The sequence below is a fragment of the Ambystoma mexicanum genome, chromosome 6q (assembly GCF_040938575.1).
Source record: "Ambystoma mexicanum isolate Mex_15411 chromosome 6q, UKY_AmexF1_1, whole genome shotgun sequence".
NCBI classification, from domain to species: domain Eukaryota; kingdom Metazoa; phylum Chordata; class Amphibia; order Caudata; family Ambystomatidae; genus Ambystoma; species Ambystoma mexicanum.
The window spans coordinates 714583794-714609725 of NC_090937.1; the positions used below are offsets into that span (position 1 = coordinate 714583794).

The following is a 25932-nucleotide window of genomic DNA, read 5'->3' on the forward strand; positions in this document are numbered from 1 at the left end:
TGAGTAGTACATGCAATTGCACAAATAATCCTGCTACTAACCCTCACAACAATGTGTAGCTAATTGTGTCATTGTACCTTTTCCTTTTGGTTTATGTTTTAAGGCCTCATGTTGAGTTATAGCCCTTCATTTTTTAGATGTCTGTCCAATATTAATTAAAGCCTGTTTTTTGGATTCATCACCCTCATTTTGTGACCCTTTTTTCTGGCTAGTATTTCTTAAACCTAGCTTTTGCTGCATTCCGCACCTAGCTGTAATGCGTCCCTGAACAGGGGTAACTTTTGACTCTCTCTTTTTCCTCTGTGTAATCCCAACCTCAAGAGTCAGGCCCCCCTTCAACAAAAAAGAGGGTACCCTTTTGCACCCCCTTATCTCCTACCAATGGATTATGGCCAGTGGCGGAGCCAGGTTTTGATGCTGGGGGGGAGGCTGGAAGGTGCAAAGTACTCCTTAGGGGTAACCGCACCAGTCGAGTCAGAGAGTGGTCGGGTCACTACCATTTCGTTACTTATTGTGGGTATACATAGCGCATGGATTTAGGCCACTGTTCAGGCAAAACAATTGGAATTCCAAGCGGGGGTAGTGGAGTTAATCAATGGCATATGCCTAGTGCACATGTGGCCTGTTCACACTTACATCTTGATACAATAAGTATAGGTTGCCTGCCTATAGAGGCGGGTCACGATGGACAGCTCGAAAGCCAGGCCCTCTCCTCTGGCATCGTCCAAGCAGCGAGTAGAATGGACAGTTTTAGTGCGTTCCAACTTCAAAGAAGGACTTTCTACAGCAGAGTCAGAAAGATGGTTTTTGAGCCTGAAACACAGAAAACCAGACACGCAGCAATTAAAATGAACACAAGAGCCATCATGCAGTCAGGCTGATGTTATGTATGCATGTATGGGCTTTACATGTCACAAAGAAAGAAGGGGCACAGAACCAGTGGGTCTGTGAATACAGAGAGAGGAGGGCATGGTTGGAAATGTGGCCCAGACCTTGGGGGTTAAACAAGCTCTACATAAGCGATTGATCACATTCAGAAAACACAAACTATAGTTTAGTTTAGTTTAGTGTGTTTATTTGTATGGTGCTCTAAGCCCAAGGGAATCTGGGTGCATTTCTTACAAAGATGGTTACAGAAGGTACAATGGCAATATGAAGAGAGAGAATGTTACGGAGTACGTTTAAAGGAGACATTGACATATACAGCAAATTACTTAATTATAGGGTGCAGGAATACAGCTTTCAGCAATCTTATGACTGCGATTTTACATAAATATAGAATGAACATAAGCTAGGATATGCAACACTTATACATGAGATCATGAATTTGCAAAAATAGAGCAGATATGCTAGCATTACAGGTTGCAGGTCAGAGGCAGAGTGGGCTAAGGTTCCATCGCAAAAAGCCAGGATTTCACATTTGTTCTAAATGGGTGGAAGGCTGGTTCAAATCTTAGAGAGTGGGGGTAATGAGTTCCATAACTTAGCTGCAAGTACTGGGAAACTGTTCCCTCCTGCATTTTGCAGTTTGTAGCCTGGGACTTTGAGGCAGTGTGCCTGGGCCGATCTGATAGGGCGGTCTGAGATATTTCGTACAATGTTTTTAGACAAGTATGTAGGAGCTAGGTCAGCAAGATATTTGTCAGTCAGAGAGAGAGTTTTGTGAGCGACTGGTTGAGAGCCAGGTCAGGTTGCATCTAGTCTCTGAAATGTGATGGGATCTAGGGATATTTAGAGCTGCCCCGATGGCATTATTTTGTAGAACTTGCATTTTTCTCAAGTTCTAGTAATAACACTGATTTCATGTTGGATTCCTCCCACTTCTAAACGCTGTGACAATAGGTGATGTTATTAACATTTAATGGCAGACAGTTTTCCAGCTTCCGGGTGCTGAGATTCAAAAACCTGCATCGGTCGGCATCCTAACAGTGGAACAGAGATGTTAGGGGCAGGTATTATTAACTCGTTACCCTGCTTTGGAAGTTTAGGTTCGGACCATGCATGTGAGCTGCGGATAATACATGTGCCAACAATCTCAATCCAACTGTAAAGCATATGCTGAGATAAACATGAGCATTTGCCCACTAATTCACAACTCTTGGATCTCCTATAGTCACTCTACTAGAGGGGTGAGGGGTCTGCAACCGGTGGCTCTCCAGATGTTTTGGACTACAACTCCCATGATCCTTCACTATTGATGATGCTGGTTACGGCTGATGGGATTTGGAGCACCAAAGGTTGCAGACTCTGTCTTGCCCTGCTATATTTGTACATGCATAGTGGCTGCGACAGACCCGCCTGGCTCAAGACCTCAGATCAGTGGCCCCTGAGTGTGCTTTGATGCAAAGGCTCCGCAGGCAGGGCTTATATTTGTACTAGGCAGCAGAAGCCACAGTTACTGTGCAGAATATCAAGGCGCCCATCATCCAGAGTGGGGCTCCCTTTTACTCTCTTACAATGGAGTCATATTTGATTTTTTTCAGGGCCCAAATGATTGATCGCTTTGTGCCTCTCTGCTGGTAGCCACCTAGAATTTCTGTGTAGCATCTGTTGGGAGAACACAATTGCTTCTAGGCACAGATCACTTGGGAGATTGAGCCTCAAATTTAAGTTGTAGCGATTGGCTAGAAATTCCCTCGGCAGGCTAGACACAAGTTTTTCACCTACTTTTGCATTTCTATATGCCTTGCGTATTGAAGGTTTCTTCTGTAAATTGGATTATACTTAATATGACTTTATTTAGGTAACATAACCGGTTACCTGAGTGTCGTGCAAGCGCAGCTCAGTTTACTGTCGTTGTCTTCCGGACCACCCCAGCTTGTCGTCGCAGTGGCACAAGCACATCGGAGAGGCCTGCAACTGAGGTGTATATGATGCTGCTTTGGGCTCGGGTGACTCTCGATGACTCTGTCTCTGGCTGAAATGAATTAGTGCACGGAATGTGTGCGCCCACACTGTAACCAGGCCACTGCTTGTTTCTGGGCAGGTTTGCTACATAATAGCAAATGTGTCCTGTCTGCCGGGCGTGTCCGTGATGTGTGAGTGAGATGACCTGACTGCCCCCATCCCCAGCTGTTGCCTGGCCCTTGTAGAGAGGGCATTGGGCTGAGGGCAGGCTCCAGATAGTGTGGGCCTGGGCTGAGCTGGAGAAATCGAAACTAGTGACACAACAGCAGCACATCTCTTATTCATTTCACAACATTTACTAACAGGCCAAATGGACTGTATCAGCCAGGCCCAGGCAAGGGCTGCCTGCAGCAGGGACGCGGTACAGGCAGCACACGTCGAATGGTGCATCCAGTTTTAAAAAGAAAATGCATTTCAAAATTCATGGCGGTTGCATCGCTCCAGTGGAGGGGGCTGCGCCAGTCCTGAGGGAGCCAATATGGGGCAAACCGGGCACCAGGGTGAAGTCACAGAAGGCAACCGTCACCCTTTCCCCCATATCCCTGGCTGTGCCAGTGATCATGGCACCCACAGTGTTAAATGTTAAAGGTATTTGTACCGTGCACCGTCACCAACAGAGTTGGTCCCCAGGCGCTCTGGCGGATCTGCATATGAGAAGGTGGGATGGGTTAGTAGGTGAAGCAGGAGTAGGATAGTGAGAGGAGTGGTGTTCTGTTGGCAGCTTCAACTCAGTATACACCGGGTGCTGAGCTTCGGTGCGAGTATTGGATCGATGTCAGTCCTCGTGTGCTGTTGGTGTTGCTTATGTGTTGTTGCGGTGTTGTGAAGTGCGTGCGGGTTGTTGTGCGAGAGATGGTTGTGTGAGATTTTGAGTGAGATAAGTCTGCAGTATGAAGGTTGACAGAAGTTCAGAAATCTGTCCGAGTGTGGCACTCGCCTATCCTCCCAATTTCATCAGGGTGGGCGAAAGGCTACGCCTGGTAGGGATTTGGTTTGTGTGGGGCGCTCCCTGTGTTGTTCTAACGCGCTTTTTAAGTGTTATGATTGCTCCTCACCGTTCTATTTTAGCCGGCTCTGTAGGTGTTCTAATGCCGACGGATTGATTAATGTGGGTTGGGTGTCTATTCTCCTCCTTGGTGCTGGGCTTGTGTGGCGGACTCCTCTCAAACGTTCTATCTAAATGTGTCTGCCTGTTTGGATATGTAACAGACACTCAAGGAAATGCCAGCATTACTTTAGTGTTGGCACATTTATTTTCAAAAACTGCAACTCATCATTTTCAAAAGTAAATACCTAATTCTCAATTCATAAAATTCATAGAATGTTCACCTTCTAGTGGTTCCATAACATTTGCTCAGAAATGAGTGCAGCAAAACCTTTTAGCAGGGAAACACTGGCAATAGTGAATACTGACACCGCTTTCTGTGAGGGGTCAGAAATGAGAGATAGACACAAAGTGGTCATGTTTTCAACATCAGACATCTTTATTCAAGAAAAGAGGTTGGTTAAAGGCCTCTCTGTCCCTATCCTAACAAGAGTTTTTCTACCTAGGAAACTAAAACTAAAGATCAGTCGGTGTCCTGACGTCAAAATTATAACAACTGCCTTTGTGTCCAAAACATAACTGACCCTCACACTAAAATGAATAACTAAAAAGTGTAAGGAAAAGTGTCTCTGACTTGTGTTTACTCAAAATATTCGAAGGTGAAAAGTCAGAAGAAAATCTAACAAGAATGGTTTCCCCAAAAGAGAAGTCCTTAGATCCAGAGGGTGATTCCCTTCTCCTGGATTACTTCAGGAAGGATGACACAATTAATGTTTCCGTAAAGCGGGTTAGAATATCTCTTCCAAGTAACAGTTTCTCAAAGTTAGTAAAAAGGTCTCTTTCACACAACTGTTGGTTCAAGGATGGCCCAAGTGTCATTTCCACGTCACTGCTTTTTGGGTGGACTCTGGGTTTCATAGACCTCCTGCTATACTCTCCTGCCGGGTATCATTTCTCCTCCCCAAAAGGCTCACTGCCTGACTTTATCAGGTCTTGTTTCAATAATCTCTTTACTTTTCTTCATCTTCTAGCATACAACAGTAGCACTCCTATAATGTCTATACTACCATGACTTTGGATTTCACTTGCCTCAAGCTCCCCCATATGGACATATGAAGACTTGTTCAAGTCCCAGTTCTCAACTTGTTTGTTAGGACAATGCTTGCTCCACGTTTCCCCATATGACTCTTTCCCTATATGACCTCTTTGTGCATGGATACCTGTGCAAATCTTGTCTTTCAGCTTCCTTGTTAACATTAATTTGCTTATAATCACCTTTTCTCCAGCTTTCCCCATATTGACATTTCAGGCATAAGGAATTGTGCCAATTCACTCTTTCAAATTTACTTGGGCGGTATTCAAATGGCACTTTTAACTGTGCTTGTCGGTACGCCCTGGAGTTCCCACTGTCTTTGGGCCAACACACCAGTGTTTCATTGCATCCCGACTTCCTGCACTCTGCTGCTACGAAGTCTCAATGCGAGAATGGCATCCCCCCGCTTGGCAGACCTGTTTCCAGCTTTTTTCTCAGTCTTGTGTTCACTCGCGGGTAACGTGGCTGCTTCCCGCCTTCATTACGTCCGGTACAGCTTCTCCACTGCTGCTGCCGGTTTCCTTGCAGCTTCTCCCTGGAGCCTGCCATGCTTCTCTGAGTCTCTCGTGACACCGGTATCAAAGGCTGATGAACGGCAGGTCAGGAGCACATGCCTGCTTCAGCACGGTCTGCTCCAACACGTCTGCCTTTTCCTGCTGATCTGCCCTTCGCCCACACTGCACCCTCTCTCTCCAACTCCATACACAACTTCTGATTGCCGATGAAAGTCATCTTTAAATGTCCTGCACAGTTGATTCATCCTACAACAACTAGTCTGCACGGTGTGCTTAGGGCTTCTCTCAATCCATATTAACTCCTTGTCCCTCTTCTTCGTCTCAGTACCCAAGGCATTATGGGAGTTGGAGTCACTAGGATTAACAGAGTTTTTAAGGAGATTCTGTTTGGGATTCTTGCCTAATACAATATCATCATGAATAAGAAATGTGATTTGTGTTTTAGGTACTTGTGAGGTATAAATGATATCCTGTCTAGGATATCTGACAAGAAGAGGTTTGGGGATTTTACAATTGCAGGGATGTACATAATGACAATAGGCCATCAGGGACTTTGGAATTATAGGGTCTTCTCACATGAAAGAGAACAATACTGTGTATCTCCTGAGGAAATCACCACATCTCCCCAACAGCCATCTCCTCCCATGTGATCCTCCCTCACAACACCACCCCGCAGGGTCAGGATCAGGTAGCAGTTGTCATCTCCTCACCACATGGGATGAGATCTGAGGCTGGGGCTCAGTGAGGATTCCACAGGATTCATCACATTTCCTATTTGGACATAATGAAATATGGCACTGCTATGCTAACTTGGCACAAAGGAACCTGAAACTGCTATATTAAGTGGTTATGTCTTTGACCATGGTGTTGCTACCTGGGCATCCTTTCATGAATTAGTGGCAGTTCATATATTGGAATTGTGAAAGAGAACCAATTGAGGTACCTGAATGTTGGGGGATAGGTGGATTGAATTCTTGCTTAGCTCAGCGGGTCCAGTTTTAATAGAATATGTGTTAATTGGTATTTATGTTTAGGAGTTGATATTGTTTTAAAGTATATGATCTGCTTCGATTGATGAATTTTAGAGCTTTTAAGATCTATATTTGCGGCTGACTAAAATAAGTTTTGCAATTTGTATATATAAATGATACAGTTGTTATTTCTTTATACACAGTAATGCACTTTTGACTTTATACAATTCCATAGGGTAGTGAACCTTGCACTGTCATCTGCTCAGATTTGTGAAATCTAGGGAGTTTATAATATGTATATTAACTGCTGACTAGAATAATCATGCACTTTTGTTCATATATGATATAATTGTTATATTCATCCTCTATTCATCTCAGTTTAAGTGCTGGAACAAGGTCAAGGTACTACCGGTCCTGGCCGAGGCGCTGCTACATGCTCTCTCCTCACTCCTGACCACAGATTAATTATTATTATAATTAAATATAATTGGTTATCTATAACGTGCTTAATACCCAGAGGTTTCTAAGCGCTGACCTGGGATCGAACCTGTGATGCTCTGAGTCGTCTTGCTTGCAAGGCGAGTGTGTTGCCTGAGTATGCTCCTGAGAGAGACCCTTGCCCATAGAGCTCTTCGACTCCTGGCTAAATGACTCACTCATTTCTCTAACCCCTGACAGGTCCACTTCCTCCTACAAAGGACCTACCCGCAATTGGTTAGCTCCCCCACCTAAAGACTCTAAAAATCCATAACCGCTTGATTGAGCACACATGGTGAGCCTCCAGAACCCTGCAAAGCAAATCAGTATTCGCCCACCACCACCAAAAATACAAATCAGAGATCCCTAAGGCAAAAAAGCCTATTATAATAAAAGGATCCTGAATTGCCATAGCAGCAGCAAAGAGGTCCACAGGATCATCACAGAATTACTGAACCCGTTCTGCACTGCAACCCCAACTGCCTCCTCACAATCACTCTGCAACTCCCTCTCTGAAAATGTCCGCAAAACAGTCCTAGACAGGATGGCCACACTCAACGTCAAACTCTCTGACTTTTCCGCCCGCCCAGCACCTGCTCTGCAAGAATCTACCCTCCTCCCTCCTGAGAACCATTCATTCTGCTCGTTAAACCCTATCTTGAGCAAGGAGTTCATCAAACTAATATCCATCAGCCGACGCTCCGGCTCCCCCCTCGATCCTTGTCCCGCCTCTCTGCTCAAAGAAATCTTCACCTCAACATCTCTATCAGGGATGACCTCAAAGTCTGAAATTAACAGAAACATGCTTGTGGTGGTAATACATGCCAATAGTGTGATCATCTGGCCTTTCCATATTAAACCTGGAAAAAATGTGAATACAATTTGATGGCAATATCTGGACTATGCTAGCATAGCTGCCAATGGGATGCTGTGTTTCAAACAACAGAATATTAATGAATGACAAAGTCAGCTAAACTTTTCACAAACCCCAAGTTTTACAACATGCACAGTGAATAAGGTCTCCACAGCTAGTTGGGTGGTCATTATCCTGCGATCATGAATCCTTTCTCCGTCTCTAATGCTATATTCTACCCCAGGGGAGTGACGTGGCACTCCCCCATTAGCCAGTTTCCAGGCTATACGAACTTGGCTCTGAAAATCAGAATAGCCTGGACATTAGCCGATGACGGAAGGCTTCGCCATTCCTCCGGGGACACTGCACTGACAGCATGGCTCTCAGTGCAGCGCTCCCTCATCACTGGAATGCCGTACTGACAGCCATGCTGCCAGTTCTGCATGACTCTCAGTGCAGCATTGCTCGCAGCACAGAGCTCACTCTCGTCACGCTGACAGCCATGACTCTCAGTGCGGTGTCCCCTCTCTTCATGGGAACATCATGCAGACAGCCACGGCGTCAGTGCGTATTTCCTCATTACCCAGGGCCGCACCCGACAGATGTGATCAGGGCACTGAATCACCCAACCCTACCCCCGCTCCTTACCAGCATCGGGTGGGGAATGGAAGCTTCCAGGGCAGGGCCGCTCTCCTCCTCACCCGGGCCACACCTGACAGATGTGGCCTGGGCACACATGAAATCATCCACCTCTCTCCCCCATTCCATACCTTGTTAGGGTGGTGGGTGCCCATCCGCTGTACTCGTGCCTTTAACTTGGTCTTCAGGGCCCATAACTCTCAGTACGGCCCTCGGGCTATAAAGCTTAGTCATCCTGCCACCCCCACACACATATGGTTCCAGGGTGTGTGCCCTTGCTATACACAGATGCTAATCTGAAGAAGGGGATTCCATTCCACAGCTGCAGATTTCATGTGCAGCACATATGGGTACATGTGTAGCAGAGCATACATTAAATATGTTCAGCAATGCCCCTGAGAATGTGCATCATTGAACAGCTTCTGTTTATCTGAGTGCCAACATCTATGAAAAATGAGGGCACCTCGTCATACTTTGGAATAGCTCGATTTTGCATTATAAAGTACAGCGATTGTAATGTTTCAAAAGATCCTCTGCTGAGGAGGATTGGAAATAATGTTTAGTACTTCTGTGCTCGATGCTGTTTGATTTGTGCTGCCCATTAGTTTACCATTTAATATTCTGACTTCATTTCAGTAAAGGAAGAGTTATAAAACGTAGACATCGATGGGAGAGGATTGCAAGGCCAGCTAGTCTGCGGTAACACCACAGATACTGTATAAATGAGTCTCCCATTCGCTTTTGTGGCAGCAATGCATTGATCATCTAATGCGAAAGAAAGTTTATGCACCTAGAAAAACGATTACTTTACGATCACAGGCTCCCATCCTTTCATAGCCGCTGGGAAAGGTGTGCCTTGTTGTTGCAGGACCGTTACTTGTGCATCACCCCTACATTCCGAATATGGAGAGAAATCTCGACGTCCTACTGCAGCCCCAGCTAAGTCAGGGGTGAGGGTTACCGTTGCTATAGTGACAGATGCCTGCGGACAAGCACTATTGACATTTTTACAGGTGAGACACCTATCCTTATTCGCACACTTGACTCCCTTGTAATAACACCTACCAAGCAGCTGAGGCTGCAAAGATGGCTCCAGCTCCACCAAATGACGAATCTGATCCCAAGCTTGCACCCAAAGAGTACCTTTGGCAGAATGTGTAGTAGGTGGGCCATGTTGCCATCTGACATGGCTTGGACAGGGACAGATGCCAGGAAATCCGTGGAAGCCGCCTTCTTTTGAGTGGGGAGAATTGCCATGAAAACCTTCCGATGTGCACTACTTTTTGGTGGCACCACCTTCAGGCGCCGCAGCCTGTGCTGTCTCACATGCCTGCACTTATTGTAGTGGTAGTTGACCAATCTCACCAAGTGAACTCTGCCAGGCACTTAACTTACTCCCTAGCACCTGCCTCTGGGGAAACTCCAAGCACTTAGCCCCCCTCCCATCCCCCCTCAGCCATTCTCTCTCTCTCTCTCTCTCTCTCTCTCTCTCTCTCTCTCTCTCTCTCTGCACTTGCACGTTCTGAATGCTCACAAGGCCTAGTAGGACCGCCTCTTTCGTTCTCTTCATTCTTATTGTATTTGCCTTTCATTCCCATGTTCCCTCTGCCTCCGCCCTGTGGGCGCTTTGGAACACAATTACTTGATACATAAGCGCCTTACAAATGCACACAAAATAAATAAATAAAGTGAAACAATGCATAGTTTAGTGGGCATTCGAGAGCATTGCATCTAGCCCGCCTAGTGTGTTCCCGCCATACGTACTACAACACCCAGTTGTGCTGCTAGATTTCTTCGTTCAAGAAAGTGGCCTGGCACAACTGCTAGATATGTAGATCTGGACATCCCTCAGTTGCAAACGATGCATGACCATAGAGTAGCATGGCGTCAAGTCACATGGTCAAAATAAGACTTTAGACAAAGTCACAAATGTAATGTTCATATCCTACTAAGGATGTGTCTTCCTATTATAAGAATTCCTTCAAACAGCCTGCTGACCGTAATGTGGGACAGACGCATCAGGGATAGGCGTGTTGGTGTCAGTAGATGCCAAACAACTCAAACAGGTGCGCACCTTACCAACTGGACCACGGACCTGTCAGCAGCAGAGTCCCTAATCAGACAGCCACTCATTATTCTCCAGGAAATCCTTGACAAAACCTGAGCTCATATCTTCTGCAACCAGAGCCGGCCATGCCACTGATACCTCTACATGGGTTCCTACAAATACTGTGCATACATTTACTGTGCAAACGAAAATGTCAAATTTCTTACTTCCCCATCTTACTCCATACATATGTGGGGGGATGGGTAAAGTAAATACTGAATGTGGGAGGGAGTGAGGGTGTTGCTGCGGGGGTCCCCCCTGCATATATATGCAGGGGAGAGGAGGTAAAAAAAGAATAATAATTTGAAATTTTCGTTTTGCGCAGTCAAGAATTTGCAGTAATCAGATAAGATAGCCTCAATATTATAAAGAAGACAGGTTCAAGTGCTAGAACTTGTGTTTGAATACAGAAATAGCAGATAGGTCGGGGGGCACTTCCCTATCTTCTGAAAAAGAATGTCAGACTCCTCCAAAGATAACATATTCTGGGTAAAATCAGGGAAGGGGTGTACAAGAAACAATGCTATCATGCGTTGCTAAGGTTCAGGAGAAAGAATGTGCACGCTCGACTCCAGCACAATTATAGAAAGACTGCATGCTACTGCAAGGCGAGGAAATGGGTATATCATCGCCCCGTGCTAGTTCAGGAGCAAGATGCCCCTTATACGCTCCATCCTCTGCCAATTCAGGATATAGGAGGATAGCTTTGAACTTTTAAAAGGTTGGCTAATATGTTGATATGTTAATATGTTTAAGCATTGATAAGGACCTGTGGTCGAAACACGTGTCGGCTGGGCACATTCTTTATATGATATGATAGGTTATTTATAAAGCGCTTAATACCCAGAGGTTTCTAAGCGCGGACCCAGGGATCGAACCTGTGTTGCTCCATGTTGTCTTGCTTCCAAGGCGAGCATGTTGCCGCTGAGTTATCCTTCCGAGATGTACATTGAAAAGGTGACTATTGAATATTTGTTTGACTATGTTACTGTATTCTACATTTGTCATTTATCATGCAATTGAATGTATGTTGTATGTTGATGTTGCAAATCAAGAAGTGCTAAGGACAAGCACAGTTTTTCTGGTATACAAAATATTATTTACAAGGTGTATCTTGACAAAGAAGACATTGTGGTCTTATGTATTCATAAAAGTGATGCACATTGATGGGTCAGATGGTCTAACTGTACTGCCAACCTCACATTTCCTGTGTACAAGCTGCTGCATGTTAAGGAACACTGACAAAGTCTAGATTGGAAAGGCAGTTTGTGTCACTGGAGAACATTCAGGATGTAAGGAGACATCATAATACAGGTTTTTAGTGTGGAACATTGGTATGCAGAGAGTGTGTATTTCAAAAATATGGTTTAAAAATTGCAGAAAGAGCTGAAAACAGAGAGCAATATCACTTGTTCTTCTGCTATCGTTCACTATATATATATAGTATGCATGCATATTCCCATTCACAGTCTTCATAGACATCCATCAGAGAGTGGATGTGAAGACTGTCCTGTTTATTTAGGAAGCACAGGGCATAGTGATTTGTGTACCACTACGGACTCTTATGTTTTATCAGGGAAAGGGTCTAGAAAGATGTCCTTTGGGTGCAGAATGCTGATGCACAGTTTTTGTTCTTCCCTGACGAAAGGGTATGAGCTTGTGCCCAAGACCAGACCTATTGGCGGCTGATGTGTGATTATGGTACTTTAAGGATTAGAGGTGAGAACTGTAAATGATTATGGGCATGTGGACAAAGTTACGGTAAGGAGGTGAGGCCATTGTTGTTGTATGGTGCTGAGACAGTTTGGTTTGTTGTGTTGATGGAGTAGTGGATCCAGTTGTTCTAATTGGTTCTGGAAAATGGAGAAAAAAGAGGAATAGTAGGGTTGTTTCATTTTGAATTGGCTGTATGCATTGCTTGTTTATAGGTATCGCTCTATACTTATGTGAATTGCCTTGCCATTTTGTGGTTATTGATCCACAAGGAGACAGGATATGTGCAGAATTGAGGTCCGCTGGTGCAGGAAGGAAAGAACCAGAAGACAGGCCGTCTAGGTCTACGCTCCCAGACTTTGGAACAACCTATCTGTCAACACAATCCATGTTCTCACTTCTTTATTTCAGGAAGGAGCTCAAGACACTCCTGCTTGGAGAATAGCTCCTAGTTAACAGCTAGGTCCACACTCCCTCCACTCTGCAACTAATCAGAGACTGTGAGATCTGCTCTCCCGTGTCATCCCCTGGTTGCTTATAGATCCCTTGCTTTCAAATTACCTGCCTTCCCCCACTCCCATTGATAGCGACCCACTCCCTTGACTGATCCCTTGTTGTGTACTTCCCCTGTGACATGTACAGAGCTATGTGACATCATGAAGCTTTGTCAGCACTCAATAAATACACTAATAATAAGAAAAATTATAATAATAATATAAAGAAGGAGAAGAAGAGTGAAACGTACACAAAAGGATCAGGCTATGCCATCCATGTGGCATTTTTGGACTCATCATCTGCATTGGACCTGGTAAATTGGAGAGAACTGCGAGGAAAGTTGAAGAAATTGGGCTAGCAGAAACTCTCATTAACATAATCAGACATCTCTAACCAAATACTCAAATGCAATTGAGACACAAAGGAAACACTAGACACCACCTTTCCATCTACTTGTGAAGTGCAATAGGGTAGTCTCCTCCATTCACCAAACCCTTTTTGAATATGTCTGAAGGCTATGTCTGATGCCATCTTTTAGGCATCATTAGATGTCCCTAAAATAATAGGGATACACATTCAGCTGCTATTTGATGCATATGGTTTCATGGTGATTTCTAAAAGAAGGAATGCTCTCCAGAAGGGATTGGTTTCTTTGGAAAGTACTGTTTTCTGAAGGCCTTGACAAGCAACATGACAAAATGAAACAAATTGTTTTTGGAGGACAAAGAAACTGTAGCAAGAACTTCTAAAGTGAAATGCTTGAGCAGATCACCACTGTGGGCTATTATGGCTGGTAATGGGCAGCTCACATCAAAGCAACCATGGCGAGAACAACAAACATTGCAAACACAATGGCCTGCTTTGTGGGAAAGCACAGCAATAAAATCACCAAACAAGTGAACATTCTCCAAAAAAAAGTAGGCAGCATGCTCATATTCAGGGCTTAAATCTGGGGAGGTGATTAGGGAATTTCCCGTTTAGGTCTCTGAAGGTTATGGAAGAACCTCCTATATTTACTAGCCTGTTTGGCAAAGGTTCCACAGACATATGATTGTGGGGCTTGGGCTATCATGTAAAAAGCATTAGGTGCACCTCTGAGACCAGCCACCATGAGAATGGCAGCCGGCACGGATCACTTGATTGATAAGGCATTGAGGGAGCATAAGGCCAAATAGAAAGCCTAAATCCCTGAAGGAACTGGAGGTGATTGCTCTGGAGGCCAAGACAAAGGCTGGGTTTTCGTCAGAGGGGCGATAATTCCATCTAAAAAAAGTAAGATGCAAAGCAGTGGAAGTTTGTTTGAATCAAGTTGGGGAGAAGGAAAGTTAAAGCAGGTGGAGAAAGAAAATCTCCAACAAGCAGAAAAGGTGCCTTAAGCATCTCTTATAAACCCCAATTATATCTGTCAACATTCATAAACCGACAAGCAAGTACATTTTTCAAAATGGTGAGAGCAAAGTCAACCTGTCATAAAAGCTTTCAGGTGAAGAAGAATATATTGCAGACTGAGAGCTGCACACGTTCCTCGAGGTGAAATGAACATCTCTCAAACTTTATGTTGTTGTGTCCCAAATATCAACAGAGTAGAAGGACCAGAGTTCGGCCAAGCTTGAGAAAATATGGGATAAGAGACTTGTGGAAGCCATCACACTCTTGCATGCTGACACTATCCCAGTCATAACATAGATTTCAGGCAGATTCCTCCAGGTGGCATAGATGAAAAAGGAGGCCTAGTTCAAAGACTGTCTAATTGAGGTAGAATAGTCTCAATTGAGGTAAAATGTCCTTAAATACAAACAATGGGCTGAACATGAGGCATAATCTGTACACATACATCTAAAGCAGTCCTTTCACACCTGAACTTTGAAGTTGGCCTTCACAATATAGACTGAAACGAAGCAAGGCGACAAACGACTACCAGGCCAAGGAACATGTGAAGCAAGACTCTCACTTCACCTACATCTACACTACTTTTCACTCCCTTGACATGTTTGTTTTACAAATTATTTGAAAGGAGGATAGAACTCCCACTCCCTTTGGTAGTCAACGGTTAAAATATAGTTATTCACTTAAACTTTCACAAATCTGCACTATCCTTAGCTTTGTAAAGACCATGTGTTCCTGCACAATGTCACCCTTCTCCATGGGGCAGTCATAGCACTTCATTTTGCGTGCACAATCACTTTATTCTTTTACCAAGAACGTTGTTCCTTTCCTACAAAGGCCTTGAATTGAACATATGAACATGATTCAAGTCTCAAAATGTGCGCTCAGCACTAGCCATTGGTGAGTGGTATTTAATCCCAGGTGAGTAAGAAATTGAGTGCTGTGTGAATGTGGAGATCTGAGCCCAGAGGTGACATTCTATGACTGGCTAGTAGCTTGCACATTGACATTTTTCCTCCTAAATGTCAGATAGCCAATGAGTTACCAGTAACCTGAATTATAGATATGATAATGTTTGGATTTACTAAAGATGTAGGCATACCCATCACATTATCAGAAGAGGAAAAAACATAAAGTGTCAAATCCAAAAATTCCATTTTTGTTTGAATTATCTTCATATTATGTTCAAAGCTCCGAGCACATATGTGGAAATTAGGGGAGAAGATTGATTAAAAGGGCTGCCTTTGCTGACTGCACCTGAACAATCTACTTTGTGGTCCCTTCGAACAGTAATAGCAGATAAGATGATTGTTTTGGTGGACTAATCATGCAGAAAATAATTAATTGTGAAGAACTATTTGATGCATTTTAAAATGCTAGATTATACGTATGCAGTTGCTCACCCTAGATATCAGTGAACCCATGTGACCGAAGACTACACTACACCCTTTAAATAGGGACTGGTTTGAGATCTTTGGCCACATGAACCCCAACCCCAAGCTATTGGCCCGGTGTGTACTTACCACATCTGTCTGATCTGTATGATGATGTGTTATGAACATCACTAACACATGCAAGCATCAGTAGTTGGGCTCATGCACATAATGACAACAAGGTGTGCATCCATAATGCAGGGTTAAGGATTTAGTTTCCCAAGGGAAGCTATTTGAGGGATTGCAGCCAAAGCAGGGAATCCCCTTAAGTATGACATAGATGAGAGAGCAAGTATAGTCACCTTTGATTAATGGGTGGGTTAAGGTGCTATTAATCATAGTGACCAGACTTATGTAGTGTAGGAAGGGGATCTGGTAGTAGAAAATTTGTGTGAATAATACATTTAAAGTGTGGTGGAGGTGACCTCAAAGTGGGGGTTTGATCCATCTACTCGTCACTGAAAGGCAAAATAAGGGCAACCACTGCTTGAGGTTGGCCACTAATACTGAGTCTCTTCGAAATTCCAAGGGAGACACTGACTCCTTACCCCTGACTTTGAGTGGCCTAAAGAAATTATCCCGTCTTCAAGGATAAGATCTCTCAAGAGGAAGGGCTTCAGAAGACAGGAACATACCTTGTAGCATGGAAGAGGTGTTTCAAATTAGAAGTAATACCACACAACAGAGTTTTAAACATCTAGTCCCGTACTCCTCATGGGGTAGGATTTCCAAAAGCAATGTTGAAGCAACATGTACTCAACTTCATGTCAAAACTTAAATCTCACCTGAAGAACGTCCTCCAGTTAGACACATTACACTCTTCCATTTGTTATCCCCAAATGGATTGGCTTAGTGGAGAGATTTAACCAAAGCCCAATAACCTTCTGCAGAGCTTGCCAATGAAGATGCCCAGAACTGAGGTGAGCTTATACCATGGGCCATCTTTGCCAGGTTATAGACACCTCAGGATGTTCCCTTTCCAAACACCAAGACACCTTGGACATGCTACAAGAAGATTGGTAGAACCAGGAAGAAATAGATCAGAAAGTGGCCTGCTACGTGTAACACATCCAAATGTGAATGCGCTGTGTACAATCCTTGGCAAGTCAACAACCAGATTAATCCCAGAAAAAAACAAAAAGGCTTTATGACAGACAGCCCTGGTCCTCTTTCAGACATCCGATTGTAAACACCTAGCCAAGTGGAATAGACCTTAAAAGGTAATAGAAGTGGTGGGCGGTCCAACAGTTAGATTTCTGTAAGCCAATGCAGGTTTGCCATGTGAACTGGCTAAAAGCCTGGACAGAGCCCACAAAGTTGCTATCAGAGTCCACCAGTGACGTGCTCTGTAGTATGTCTTTGCCTGAGCCACTTGAGAACATGGTCCCAAAAAGATCCAGCCCCATATTGAGAGTTCGATTTTTGAGACTTCCTGAATCACTTCCAAGATATTTGTGTCATGAAACCAGGTGTAGATAAAGGTTTAATACACCAAATCGATACTTCAAAAAAATTGAAAGAACATATAAAATCGAGATTCCACCAGTGAAAGTTGGGAGGCTGTGCCTATATCGATTACCAGAAGCTAAGCTAAGTTCAGAATTCTAGATCTGGATGTAATTAAATTTTCAAAAATCCGACGGTCCTTGCCATTTGCTCTTGTGGGGAAATTAGATGGTAACTGGAGGCCCTGCATCGACTTGTGAAAAGTAATCAACATCTCAAAGTTTGAACTATATCCTGTAATCTTCATCAATGAAATGATTCAATGCATCAGTTCAGCCCAGTATACATCAATGTTTGATCTTACCACTTAGCACCAGAAGACTAAAAGAAGGCAGACTTCTTGGCACCTATAGGATTGTACCAGTTTACCCTGCTGTTTTCTGGACTTCACAGTCCTCTTCCCCTTTCCAATGAGTCCAGGATACGATCCTGCAGCCCCATGCAGGTATGCATAAGCCTGCTATAATGGCATTGTCATATACAGTAAGACCTGATGTGCACATTTGTGTCTCTAACCAGATTTAGCTGGAGTCTACAGTGATCAGTCCCAGAAAGTGCCATATAGTTATGTTTATGGTGAGGTATCTTGGACTTAAAGAAAGGAAAGCTGCTTTTCAACCACAGGAAGACAAGATGGAGGTGGTGGAACACATTCCAGTCCCCCACCAATAAAGATCTGCAAGCGTTCCTGGGGCTAGTCAGCTATTATAGAAAGTTAATCCGAATTTCTCAATGATAGTGGCCTCTTCGACGGACCAACTGAAGGGAAAGAGGCCAAACCAACTCAAGTGGGAGACAAAGGCAGACAAGGCTTTTGGGAGACTGAAGAAATCCCTTTGGCATCTGCACCTTTTAATAATGCCAGATTTGAACAAGATCTTTATCCTGCAGACCAAAGCCTCACAAGTAGGTTTGGGAGCAGCCCTCTCCCAGATTCAGAATGAAAACGGCTCCCAAGAGTACTTAATTGTGCCACAGAATGTCTAGCCATTAAATGGGCAAGAGGCCATGAAATATTATTTGATTAGCCAAAAATGTGTATGGGCATTATACCATGAACCTCTGGCTGGCCAAACATACAAATAGATGATGATGGTGATATGATCATGTCAAAGGCAATGTTCCAGGCAGCAGTTAAGAGAAGTCAACACAACACTTTTGTTTCCAATTGTAAAGTGCCCTTTTCCTCACAATATCTGGTTTTCACTAAAATGTAAGACCCGCCAGCATCTGAGCAGGGGCAGAAACAAAAGGTATCATCACTCTCCGGTTTTGGGGGGACTTACTTGCTCTTATATTTTCAGTTCCAGGTTTTCTAAGGAGACACATAGAATCTCCGAAATCAGACCTCAGGTCCTCAGAGATTTCAATGAAGATGCGCCTCTGACAAGCAGCCGCCCGTTGAATTAATCCTAGCCTGCCAGTAACAAGGAGGCCATTATTGTGAAAAGTTGTGATGGATTTGTGTATTGGGCAAGATCACTATTGTAGTTATTATCATTTCATTTTCACATAAATACACATTAAATGCTTGTTAGCATCTGCTTCAATACCAGACATGAAGGACCATTCTTACGCCATCAAAGGACCACAGTAACCCGTGTGGCCACTCCATAATTTATTAAATAGTTCATAAAATACATGGGCTGCAATATTAAAAACAAGTGACAGTGCACATGTAGTTTTCCACTTTTGACCCAACGCCAACCCATCACAACCAGGACATCAAGTTTCAACACGTGCTATTCATGACTGATACAGCTAAGTCTATTCACAATGATAGAAGTAGACAAAAAGAGACAGGCAAAATACACAAAACACTGAAGACACCTTACCTGGGTGTAGTTCGGATGATGTGGTCTTTGTTGTTGCTGTGCTCTTTGCTCACCTTTTCTACAAAGCAAGAAAATGATAACATGTTGCACACCATTGGAAGCTAGGACAAATATCAAAGCTCAGCCAATCTGTCCATACTCACTGCTCCTCTGCGTAAAGACCGCCCAGAGACGCCACATGCATGAAGTTCACGTGAAAGGTCAATATACTGGGCACTACCTCTCACAAATAGAACCGCTAATTACAACCCATCTGCTTGCCACTGCCTAAAATGGCTTCCCCAAAGTTCATCATCTCACTTGAGCTATGTTTCTGCCACTACATAATAAATAGAACATGTGGTTACTGTCCTCTCTGAAACCATTACTGCTCCACTGGGTGGTAATGTCAGGTGTATAGCGTTACCGCCGGTGGTAAATACTGCTGACGAAAGTTATAGATCACCAGCTAAACACATATATTTCTACATCCCCAGGAGCTAAATAAAAACTGCAAGTGGTAAAAGTACACATCAGGCAATAAAATATACTGCTGGCCACAACAGATTTACATTTAAAGGGAGGAGATGGGGTCCTGTAACAAAAAACCTCCCCCTATCAATACCTGATTATTTGGTAATCATGAGCACGCATACATGACATCCCAGCCACGGGGACTGCATCTGACCCTTTCTAAGTACACAGGAGAGTTGTTCTTATTTTGGGAGACATATGTGATGTTTTTGATAGGGTGCTTTGTTGTGAATTATGGCTTGCTGACAGTAACGCAGTTAACACTGGCAATGCCAGGGCCGACGACAAAGGCACAGCTAAATGGAGGAGGCACCCCCGATAACCTGGGCAGTGTCCTCCTTAGGGATCCCTCGTCCTCCCCCCTCTTTTCGGCAAAGGAGGGGGAGGCGCCGGGACAAGGCGGCAAAACAGGCAAAAGCCCGCGAAACAGGAGCGCGGCAAAAAGAGGGAAAGCCCGCGAAGCAGAAAGCGCGGCAGACCCAAGGTAAGCCCGCGAAGGGCAAACAAAAGGAAAGGGGAGGGGTTTCCCCCTTTGTAACGAGCGGGGTCCGCACGGAAGGCAGCATCCAGCTGCACCCGTGGGACCCCCGCTCGTGGACAACAGGAGAAGGTTTTGTTTTCCCACCCACCAACCCTACGAACAGAACAAGCAGGAGCACCTGGTCGTCAGCGTCGCAGGACGACAAGGCGGTGTGGTGGTGTTTGGCCAGACAAACACAGGAGACAGACTCCAGAGGAGCCAGGAGAAAGCAGGAAGGGTCTTCGCTCTTCTCGGACCCAGCGCCCCTTGGGAGCCTAAGCGGCAGGGGCGTCGGGGAGGAACAATTATGGCTCAGCTTCCCCCGAGGAAACGGCACTCTCCCCGCCCAGGGGCACCTGCAGGGGCAGGAGAGGCTGGGACACCAAGGTGGGGAAAGTTGGGCCTACTTATGGACTCTTAGGAAAGAAAAGGGGGAAGCAGGTTCTTTGGACACAGAGCAGTCGCCGCATCTTGCGAACAATTTTTCCACAAAGGTGTGCAGTGTGGTTTTTGTTATTGTGGAATAAATTCTGCGGCCTTTTTATGCCAACAAACAATCAGGTCTCATTCTACACTTTCTTGGGGAATTCGGAATGAGTTATGGGTATGAATTGGTGACGAATGGACGGATGCCGGGGTTATAGTTTCAATGCCAACTGCTGTACTTTTCACAATGGCAGAAAGCCGCTGTTGCCATTTTCCCTCTGTTGCATATGGGTTCCATTGAAATATGAAGTTCATATTTCACTGCAGTGACGTCGCAGACCCATGCACGTGCCTTACGTGCTGCCCCGGAAAGAAACACTAATTGGTTCTCTCCTTACGCCACCTTTAGCAGTCTATGCTGGGAACAGGAAGTGAGCCCTCTGTTAAGAGTAAAGGGCCCTACATTTCTTCAAAATGCGCTTGAGCTCTTCACCCTTCCCGCAACAGAAGTAATGCTGCCACCCAATTACTGCAGTGTATTCTGCACTGTGGGAAGGTGTCTAAGAAAGAGTTAGATGTGTTGCCCCTAAAGAGCGACACACGCAAAGCCTGGACTTGCTTTTGAATGAGAGAAGGAAAGCAGAGGCCTGCGTCCGGGAGGGCAGGGTTGGGGTTGGGCAAACGTCCACGACGTATTCATTTAGGTGATTGCTTTAACTAAAAAAAACATTTCTAAATATGTGAGGAACCATTTCCTTGTTCAACAATCTTACATGGCTGAAAAGAAGGCGGGCCAAAAAAAAAATCTTATGCTGTATGTTGCTCAACCCCAAAGCTACACAATCTTATATTTGTGTTTAATTTCCACGTAACATCACAGTGTATTACGTAACCTTCCTTACACAGGCCAGGTTTTGTCTGATGTGTTAGCTATAAGAGACTGAGAACGTGACATCCAAATAAATTATTTCTGGTGGATGTCCAGTAAATGTAATCTGGAACTCCCAAACATCCCTATTTTACAGCTATTCTACCTATGGGCAAAGCATTGCCTGTGGTGTTCTTCAAATCAAGCATGCAAGAAATGCACACCTTTTCCAGAAAGCGATAAAAGCAGTGGTCGAAGTGGATGGGAGCGGTTGGGAGCTGCTCCGGAATGGTTTAGTTTTAAATTAAAAAAGTAGGAAGAAGTTGAAACTTCAGTGCACTGCACTGAACATTCCCATATACAGTAGGTGTGTTTTTTGGGCGGTTTGGATTGCGCATGGGAGAGGGCCTGGCAATGGGGTTTGTGGGGCGAGGGAGCAGGTCTGCAGGGAACATAGCTCCACTACTTCTTTTCGTACACTTCGACCACTGGATAAAAGTGAGCAAGCTTGTCAGCCCCAGAGGGGTTTGAGGCGAGGCGCTGCTTGTGAATGCAATATTGCAATCATCAGGTGCCTGGTTACTACTAAACTATATCTTTTGCTTGAAAAACACTCTCAATAATAGCACTCTGCAGAGCAAATATTCCTAGTGGTGCTAAAACTAGGATGCCCAATGTGTGAAGTGGACAAGGTTGGAAGCATAAACTTAGCTCGTCAGGTGGCACAGCGAGTAGAGCGCTCACTTTGACATCTGTGTAGCGTCTGCTAATGCAGGTTTGAATCCCAGCAGGGTCAGCCTTTCATCCTTCCGAGGTCGATAAATGAACACCACACACCGTGGGTAATAATAAGCAGCGCTCAGATACCTGAGGGTTCGTAGCGCTATATAAGTGCCAAATTATTATAAGACACCATGGTGCTCTCAAATAGGCCCTAGCTCATCTAAGTGTGCCAGGTTGCTAGCATAAACATTGCTATGCAACACATTTCTAAGCACGTTGAAAACTGCCCGAGTTAATTACATATTGGTATGCCAGTTATATCAGTACCATCGTAGATTTTCCCCCAAGTAATACTTGTTAATACATTGGCTCCAGAAAATATCCTGGCCATTTTTAAGTGCCATACCAGTCTTGCCACAGGTTAGCACACTGTCATTCTAGTTTATGTATGGTACCCAGAAAACCCGTAGGCCATTTTCATTTAATACCCCCCAAATGTCTATGCCAGTTTCACATCATTTTAGGAAAAATACCATGCTGATTTCACATTTAGTCTAGAAAATTGGCAAGCCAGTTTGATTAGTCCATGAAACATGTGTCCCAGTTAAGCACACTTTCATACTAGTTCTTACCTTGCCCAGAAAATGTCTATTCCAATTCCACACTGCACTCAAAAAGTGTCAATGGTAGTTTTAAACTTCCCCAAGAAAATGAGGAGCTAGGTTCAAAAGTGCCTTGCTAGTCTTGCCCATTAGGTGGCTGTCATGCACCAAGTGAATTGCCATAATTACCTCTATAACATTACCATGCCAGTTGCAACTGTGACATGACAGTGGTGCTTCACTTTATTTTTTATTTTATTTTTATTTACTTTTATATTGTTACTTGTACAGCGCGCCAAGCCCTGAGGCATATGTGTGCTTGCTTGCATGGAAAAGATCACAATTGTTACATATATTTTAAGTACAAAGTCAGTTAAGTTTCCACATTCCTACCAGAAAATTACTGTGGCAGATTTTTAATGTACCCCAGAAAATAGTCATGCCAGTTTCAGTAGTACCATGCAATTCTTTATGTTGCTAAACACAATGGCATGCTAGTTTCTATATTGCCCTAGAAAATGATCAGAACATATTTTACATTGCCCCCAGAAATGACTATGCTGCTCATTTCCCCAGGAAATTGCTATGCCACATACAAATGACCCACAGAACACTGTCAGACCAGTCTGGCCCCTGCAAAGTACTTTGTCATGCTACCTTCTACTAAATTTGACGCAAAACTTTGCCATGCCAATTTTACAATAGCCACAAACATTGTCCAGGCCAGTGTACACATTGCCTGACATGTTGCCCCAGTTAAGAAATGCTTATTCTAGATTCCACACTTCCCCTTAAACTAACCGTGCTAGTTGCCCAGAAAATGCGGGAAGCAACATTTGCAGTGCCCATCGGTTATTGCCCCAATTCTATTTCACATTGTCCCCAGAATAGGTATGGTTTATGGTCAAAATCTCGAATAAATAAATCTCGAAAAAATAAATCTAAAAAAAAAAGGCTGGAAAAAAAAGTCGATTTTTTTTAATGACGTTTTTTATTCAAAATGGGGGGGTTCCCTCCCAACCCCCCCTTTTTTTAAATTTATTTTTACCATTTTTTTAAAATCCCGGACCCCAAAATAAATATATAATTTTTAAAAGAGATTTTGACTGACCACCAATAGGTATAAACATACAGAGGCACAGATACGGTGGATCTGTGGTCATGAAATGTTGGGTGATTCCCAAAGTGGACGATTCTTGAAAAACAGCTCTGATGATGGGCGGAACCACTCAGCACTGCATGATTTAATTCGCCGTACCCGCCATGCTTGTGCAGTGCAGTGTGTCGGGTAGCTGTCAGTTTCTATGTTTGCAAGGAGTGAACATGATTGTATATTCTTTGAAAATGCAAAGAGAAAGCACTATAACCTAGGTTGCATTTGAAAGCCGGTGTTAGCCAAACACTCCCTCTCTTATTCAGCTTAAGTTGCTTTGTGCCAGGATAGACAGGTTGGTGTTGTGTCTAAAGAGTGAGGTTTTGGTGCCCCTACTCAACAGGCCAACTCTGGTCTATCATATGATATCACTGAATCTATATTTTTTTTTATGATAGTGGATATTCTATCACAGAACCGAACAATGCCTGATATCTAGCTATTGTGTTCATCCTAAAATATGTATCATGAATTTATGTGCTCTTGTGATCACAGGTTATCAAAAGCGATTGCTCATGTAATTACAATCTTTCACTGATAATGTCTCAGTTCACATAGCTCATGTTAATTTATTCATATAGTGTGTGCGTGCGTGAGTTTGTGTGTGTCTGTGTGTGCAAGTGCACCCACGCATAGGGTCTATTCTGGTGTAAATTAAAATCTGTTGTACTAATTCATATTTATTGTTAGGTTTTGTTAATTGTCTTTAATGCAGCTAACATTATCATAGCAGTGGCCTTAAAGCAATGTACCTTGCCTATGTAGAGTTGAATTCTGACCCTGCTTAAGTGTGCTTTTGTTGCTTGTTTTTTCAGTGTTTCCCCTAAAATCCTATTCCTATTGTCCTCTCAGTGTGCCATAGTTGAATCTTTAACAAGCAACACTATTGCGCTGTCAAGTATGAGATAATTAGCATGCTCATTATAATTCTTGACAAATGGCATTACATACTTAAGCAATAAGCCTGAAGTGGTAATGCCCCCCATGCAAGGAGGTTATTGCTATTAGTACCCCGGCCCGTAAGACCGGGGTACTAAAAGCATTTTTGGAACAGAAACAAAATGTCAAAAAATGGCTGCCGGGGAAGGGAAAACAAAGTCTGTTTTCCCTTTCCATGGTGGCCATTGAAAAAAGTAAACAAAAATAATGGCCACCATGGAAACGGGAGAAGGGACTATATGTAGCCCCTTCTCTCTTTCCATGGCGCCCATTAAAAAAGTCAACAAATAAATGGCCACCTTGGAAAGGAGAGAACGTACTAGGTGTAGTCCCATCTTCCTTTCCATGAAGACCTGTTGCAGATCAGGAGCAGACGCGCTGGGAACAGAAGTGTTCCCAGCGCCTCTGCTCCTGAAATGGACTGAAAAGAAGGTAAGTGGGGGTGGGCAGGGAGGGAATTCTTGGGGTCGGGGTAGGGGTGATAGGGAAGACCGCACTTACCTCGTTCCCCAGTGGGGGAAGATGGTGGCCTCCAGCTGTGAGGTGGCTCAGAGCGGGGGATTACTGAGCCTCCTCATTGACTGAGAGGCCAGCACATTCAGCCCCCCATCCCACTGCCGGGTACTAATACATAATAAAGCCTTTTAATTATAATTATAGTGCTCTGCATGCCTTAAGTGGCCTCAAAGCACAAGAGCGAAATAGCAAGAAAGTCAGAGGACTAGAGGAAGTTCATTCTGCAAAAGCCATTTCTTTATTCTCTAACAACGGAATGCCTTAGCATCAGGATAGGCAAATGGTCAGGCTTCTCTAGGGCTTGCTTGGCTACCACTGGCAGTGGCGGGAGATATGGCTGGTGACATGTTATCCTTTTGGTTGGGGTGCTGGAGTGCTGGAGTCTAGCCTGTGAATTCTGTACATGTTAGAGTTGCTGATTTTTGGCAGATGGGAGAGAGAGCCAGGTAGTTGCATTCAAGGCAGGAAGAGAAGTAATTGTTTATAGCCATTAATATGTCGGGCAGGAAAGGAAGATGATTATATATATGACAAAGTCTTATGGGTTAGAAATAAAGACAGGTTTTGAGTTGTAGTGTGATTTTATCAGAAATATGGTTAGGATAAAGATGGAATTGTCCTGTATTGTGAATGTTTGTGTAAGTCCTTGCATATTACTTGTTTAGCCTATACGTGTGGAATGGTCTTTCATTTGTTA

The 25932-nt window shown here is 44.0% G+C and overlaps 1 protein-coding gene across 4 annotated transcripts in view; it reads right to left on the minus strand.

The window, feature by feature from the left end:
- The window catches only part of ZNF827 (zinc finger protein 827), an 883430-nt gene that overhangs the window by 206868 nt on the left and 650630 nt on the right, over positions 1-25932 (minus strand). For all 4 annotated transcript variants that reach the window (XM_069631232.1, XM_069631231.1, XM_069631233.1 and 1 more), the window contains exon 7: positions 18976-19033. In XM_069631232.1, coding sequence (XP_069487333.1) covers positions 18976-19033 — 58 coding nt within the window. The remainder of the gene's footprint in view (positions 1-18975; positions 19034-25932) is intronic.